Source organism: Thunnus thynnus, chromosome 2, assembly GCF_963924715.1.
Source record: "Thunnus thynnus chromosome 2, fThuThy2.1, whole genome shotgun sequence".
NCBI classification, from domain to species: domain Eukaryota; kingdom Metazoa; phylum Chordata; class Actinopteri; order Scombriformes; family Scombridae; genus Thunnus; species Thunnus thynnus.
The window spans coordinates 36,371,778-36,377,652 of record NC_089518.1 but is presented as its reverse complement, the minus strand read 5'-3'; the positions used below and the strand labels follow the sequence as shown (position 1 = coordinate 36,377,652).

General features: G+C 35.2%; 1 protein-coding gene across 2 annotated transcripts; it reads left to right on the top strand.

The window, feature by feature from the left end:
- The first annotated feature begins 1,691 nt into the window (after positions 1-1,691).
- On the top strand, positions 1,692-5,874 carry LOC137169371 (C-X-C motif chemokine 10). 2 transcript variants are annotated; one of them, XM_067572508.1, is made up of 5 exons: positions 1,692-1,831; positions 2,734-2,848; positions 4,299-4,379; positions 5,148-5,207; positions 5,371-5,874. In XM_067572508.1, exons 1-4 carry the CDS (start codon positions 1,765-1,767, stop codon positions 5,203-5,205), a joined length of 321 nt encoding a protein of 106 aa, XP_067428609.1. In that variant the 5' UTR covers positions 1,692-1,764; the 3' UTR covers positions 5,206-5,207; positions 5,371-5,874. The 2 variants fall into 2 exon arrangements, with proteins under 2 accessions (XP_067428609.1, XP_067428599.1); XM_067572498.1 differs by lacking the exon at positions 5,148-5,207.
- The last annotated feature ends 1 nt before the right edge of the window (position 5,875 follows it).

The window sequence follows — 5,875 nt, the reverse complement described above, 5'->3', positions numbered from 1 at the left end:
GGAGGACTAAACTGGAAGTAGCCAGCTTGGCCAGTGAAAGTCACTAGTGCACTTGCTCTATGGGTCCCACAGATGCAGAAGCAACACGGAGGAAGTTGAACTTTTTTGGCTTCATGCGCCACTGAGGAAGTTTCATAGGAATGAATGGGGCCCTGCCTCCAACGCTGTATCCAGCTCTAATCCATGGCTTTACCACTCAGGATGCATTGCAACAACAGCATCCACACGTTTCGGCAGTTGACAAGACACTTTAAACTGCAAATAAGGTCAATTATTAATCTTTGTAGTATGAATTTTTAATTCATGAAGGTTTTATATTTGTAAAACTTTCCTCAGGCCTGGAAAAGAGATTTTAAAATTTAATCCCAATGTAAAGTCTGTGGGCCGAGCGGGAACTCGCAGGTGGGGCCAGATACACTACTGTGCATATTCAGTGGGCCACACAACGCGGTAGCAAACCTGGAAGCTAGAAAACTTTTTAAGCTTATGCGCCAGGCAAGCAATTTTCATTTGAGTGAACAGGTGCCATCTTTGAGTCCGGTATCCAGTTCCTATAATACACCATGATTCGCATGGGTCGAGTTCCTTTGTCTAGTGTGCCAACACCTTACCCAATAGTTTCTCAGTTCCAATGAAAGTTAGCTGAGAATGTTGCAACTATTCTCACTAAAAAAAACATCAGCATTGGTTGTTTGCTGAAACACTTAACACGTCCTGTTTACATTTTCAAGACAGATAACCTCTTGTGGCTGACCAGATAATGACTCTAATTTTTGAGATGTAAATACAGTCATAATGTGACTTTCATATGTAGGCTGCAAAAAACCTCATATGGAGGAGGTTTACGTAGATGGTTAACTTTGACACCAAATCATTCTCTTCACATCCTGTCTCCTATCAGCAGTGTTTTTGTTACCCGACCACAATCTTTTCCTTACCTATCTAATTTTTGTGCCTAAACCTAACCAGACGTTAGCCACAGAGCTTTCACATCAAACACTAATGAATCTTTTACTTACGATAATCAGTTGTTTTGTAAGACACTGACAGACAATGTCGTCCTGCCAACGATCCTATGGGTTGTTTTGGAAGGCAATGACAAAATAATAATTATAATAGTTAACATTAATATAAACAAACATCAATAAAACTTAAAATTTTTGAGTTGTGAACTGTAATGTAATGTCAACAACCAATTGGTAATTCATAACAGGAATTTGTCTTTCTGAAAGTTTAGACATATGACATGGTGGGGAATATTGTCTGAAAAGCAAACAAACACTGATGCCAGTGTCAATCATTCAAGGCTTAATAAACCGTATTTAATGCCAGTTTTTTTTTTTACCTCATCATTGGTAAAATCAAAATAGTACTCATTGTAATGTCTGTCATGAGTTGTCTGATGGCATGCTTGCACATGTTTTGCAAGTGATAACTATGACAAGCTTTCCTATTACTACCTTCATGCCCACATGACATGCAGGTAATATGCTCAGTAGATGAACAAACAAAATAATTTGTGAAATTATTTTATTTGGATTATAAAAGAAAAGAAAAACATGATCAGTGACTATAGATCAGTGAAAATGGCCCCCTAGAGGAAAATCACATTTTGCTCACTCAGCAGTAAACAACCCCCTCCTCCTCCACATCCTAAAAAAAGGACTTCCTTATTTGCTGCTTTATAAACCCAGACTCTACTACATTCACTCTCAAAGACTCTCACATCCTCATTGGTGCTGAAAGATCAAAACAACCACCAAGATGACAACTAAACCACTGCTCCTCCTGGCTGCACTGATTCTCTGCTGTTGCTTTGCCTCTCTGCATGGTGAGAGATTTTTCTTTTATATTATATAATTTTTTATCATCATCTCTTACTTTTACTTAACTCCATTATCCAGTCAACAGGATTTATTCTTTCAGTTTAATATTTTTGTAAGTTGTGCAACTAAAGTTAATGAAACAGTAAGATGTCATCTGCATATAGTGATATTTTTACTAACCTTCAAGCAGGACAACTTAAGTTACGCCTTTTAAGTTGCTCTAATTGATCAGCAAAATGCCAGATACTTTATACATTAATTTTAATATCTTGCAGTAGGCTCAAGACATATCTTTTTATTTTCTGTATTAATGATCTCATATTATTAATATTTACTTTGTTCAAATGTATTGTTCCTGTTTTTTGTGTTAACCTTTAATGTCTAATTTTTATTTTTATTTTATTTGACCTGGTTTTATACTTTTTGTCATTCCGTGGTACATTTAACTACACTACTCTATAAATAAGGATTCTACATCTATATTAAAAAGCACAAAACCTTGTTAAACTTTTAGTATTATGGTTGAAAGTACAGTTACCTTGTGTTCAAAGTTGATTCTTGAGTTTGGAAACAGTAGTTTGACAAAACAAACAAACAAACAAACAAACAAAACAAAACAACTTAACTCAGGGTTCACTTAGAAGCTTTTTCTAGAGCTTTCAAGCGTACAGTCTTTCTCAGTGACGTGAGTTTGCTGAGGTAAGACCACATATTTTCACGAGGTTTCATACTTTGGTTGAAAGCTACTGAAAAAGCTAGTAAGTGAACCTCGAAGGGTTTTTTTCATTCTGATTTTCAGGTTTTAAAATGATTTGAAATGTGTTGTCATTTTGTGGCTTATGACAGTCAGACTGTTGTTGCCTACCATAAATTGAGATACACATTAAACTTCATCTTGCATTCACAGCTGGGCCACAGGGATGTAAATGCATACGGACCACCACTACCAGAATCCGTACTCAGTTCATCAAGAAAGTTGAGGTCATTCCTATTCAAGGACGCTGTCGCCACACTGAAATCATGTGAGTATTCATGATCCATCAAAGATTGCAGGAATGTCTTGTTATGGTCTCTGTCAGGACGCTGTAGTTCTCACCTTAACCTCATGTGAGTGAGATATATTTTGCCACAGTGGTGGAAGAAGTATTGAGATTGTTTTCTTATGTAAATGTAACTATATGTAAAAAATACTCCATTACTTTCAAGGTTTTACCTGCAAAATGTACAAAGTGAAAGTTGCTTGTTATGACTTAACTTCAGTTAACCCATCTATTGTAGTGGTCAAAGTAAGTAAAAGTAGCAATAATGCAATGTAGGAATACTCCATTACAATTAAAAGTACAACCTATTTCAGAAGTACAGAAGTTTTATTATCCAAATGTACTTTAAGTATCAAAAAGAAAAGTACTCATTACGCAGCCGAATGACCCTTAATATCATTATATTATTATATTGGATTTTTGTTATTAATTTACCACTATTTTATAAACTGTTGGGTATTTTGTTTATAGTAATTTATCGTATATTATGAGACAATCATGTTTTATTTGTAAAATCCTATTGTTCAAAGACACTCTAACTGTAGCCATGTAGTGAAATAACCAATACAATATTTCTCTCTGAAATGTAGTGGAGTAAAAGAATGAAGTAGCAGAAAATAGAAATATTCATATGATTATTTTGTTATTATAAGTGGGAAATACGCTTATTCGTTCTCTTGATGAGAGTTACATGTGAAGATGATACCACTCTCATATCTGTGCTGTAATTATAGAGCTAAAGCCTGGAGGTAGTTAGCTTAGCTTAGCATTAAGACTGGATGCAGTGGGAAATAGTTCACCTGGCTCTGTCCAACATTCAAAAATATGCCCACCAACATCTCTAAAGCTCACGTATTAACATGTTGTATCTCGTTTTTTTTTGTTTTTTTTTGTATTTTTCAACTTTGGAGAGAGTAAGGCTAGCTGTTTCCCTCTGCTTCCAGTGTTTATGCTAAGCTAAGCTAATTGCTCTGCACTTAAGGCTCTACTCTTGGAAAGAAAGCAAGTTTATTTCCCAAAGTCCACTCTTTAAATTACATAAACTCATATTCTTTTCACAACTGTTGTGGTGTAACATTACAGTGATGATGAAACATGGAAGTGTCCCATTTGAATACACACATATCCTTTTAAACAGAAACTCACCTCTGCACTGCATCATAGAAATGGAAGTAGCAGAGAAAAAGTACAAAATTGCACAACATGAAAATAGTCAATAAATGATTAACAATGTGCGTCATAATAAATATTTGCAATACAGTATTTCAGTAGAACTTCTGTTGAACTGAAACATACTGTGGCTCCGGATGGGAACCGCAGCTGAGAACCATCTGTGAAGATTTGAACTTCACTATCACTCACTAGTTTTTTTCCATGATTATAATGTTGGAATAGCTCCACTGTTAAATATAATCCATCTTTTTCTCCACAGAGTCACCAGGAGGGACAACGTCAAATTTTGTATTGATCCAAATGTGGAGTGGCTGAACAGCCTGTTGGACAATTTGAAAAAGTATGTTTTTTCTTTTATTTATTTATTTTTTTTTATCAGTGATTGTATCGTTGTTTGTCACAGAATATTAATTTTTCTAACCTCAGTGAAAGGATCAAAAAATCCTGCACACTGTCAATCACTTGTACTCACTTTTTCCATCCTCAGACCTTGATCTGGCAAGATTCAGCTTACAATATCTTGAACAGATTTCTTGATTAGACGATTGTGCCAAAACAACAACAATAAAAAAAATAGTAGGCTAGTGTCAAATCATTAATCAAGCTTATACACCAAATATTCTGATGCTTTGCTCTGTATAACATTGTGAATTGAAAATCTTTGGGTTTTGCACTGCTGGACTCACAAAGCAGGGGATTTGAATCTATTAATAATGGATAAACAAAAACTCAAATGTGCAATGTATGGTGGTGATCATGGAGATGTGAGATTAAGTTTGTTGCCTTTGGTCGCCATGTTTTGGAAAACGTTCAACAGCTTTTTGATGGTACCTTAAATTTAAAAAAAAAAAAAAAAACTTGCTCTGATTCATTCTCCAGTTTTATTATAGCAGCCCCCAAATGTCCTCTAATTACCCTCCAGCTTACTGTGGATGTTTTGAAACTGAAATGTGAAACATCAACAGTGAGCTAGCAGTTTTTGGAGATACTATAATTGATTTTGAGGAACTATAGTAAAAACAGGCAGTGTAATTTTAATTGAAGATTATTTTCTCCACTTCCTGGCATGACAAAATGTGTATTGACCGAAATGTTGTTGTGTCCAAAGGAAGGGCTGTGGCAAAAGGAAGGCTCCCTCTTGTGTTCACTACCGGTTATTTGGATAACGGTAATAAAAAAAATAGCACTAAAGTAGAATTTTCATCTTGGTTAGCATCACATCCCTGATCACCATACGGCACTAAACTAATGAATTTGTTACTACTGCTTGTATTAATATTATTCACTCCAGTTTTTAATAATTTCTTCTTGTCTTTTTGTTTTATTAACAGGAAAAGTATGCCCAACAACTCAACTGCTATGCCACGCACTTCCACTGTTGGCCACGACCAGACCAGCAGTTAGATCAGTTCACATCACATTTGACTTCCTTTTAGGAAGGCTGGGCAGCTGTCAATACTTCTCTTATTCAAATTACTTGCTGTTTACCACCTTAAGTTGTCTTCTTCAGTTGATTGACTTCTCTAGTATTAATCCTTTGGTACAGACCCTTTACCTATTTCTACCTATTCATTAAGTAAGCAAAAAAGCTTTATTTTCAGTCTTCATATGCTGATTCCACTCTGGAATAAAAGTGTTTATGTTGCAATTCAATTATCTGTACTGTAAAAAAGTTACCAATAACAGAATAAAAACAAAGTACAGAATTCTTTCCAGTAAAACTGACAACATAATGTGCATTAAATACATTTTGAATGGTGCTGTAACGTCTGACATGCTTCTGTTGTAATCAAGCTTTGTTCTCTTATGAAGAAATAAATGTGCAGACAAAAAGAC

Bases quoted from the DNA above. Each gene is read 5' to 3' on its own strand.
- LOC137169371 (XM_067572498.1), top strand. From the start codon at position 1,765: ATGACAACTAAACCACTGCTCCTCCTGGCTGCACTGATTCTCTGCTGT. The intron at 2,849-4,298 runs GTGAGTATTCAT...TTTTCTCCACAG, and splicing joins TGTCGCCACACTGAAATCAT to AGTCACCAGGAGGGACAACG. The intron at 4,380-5,370 runs GTATGTTTTTTC...TTTTATTAACAG, and splicing joins CTGTTGGACAATTTGAAAAA to GAAAAGTATGCCCAACAACT.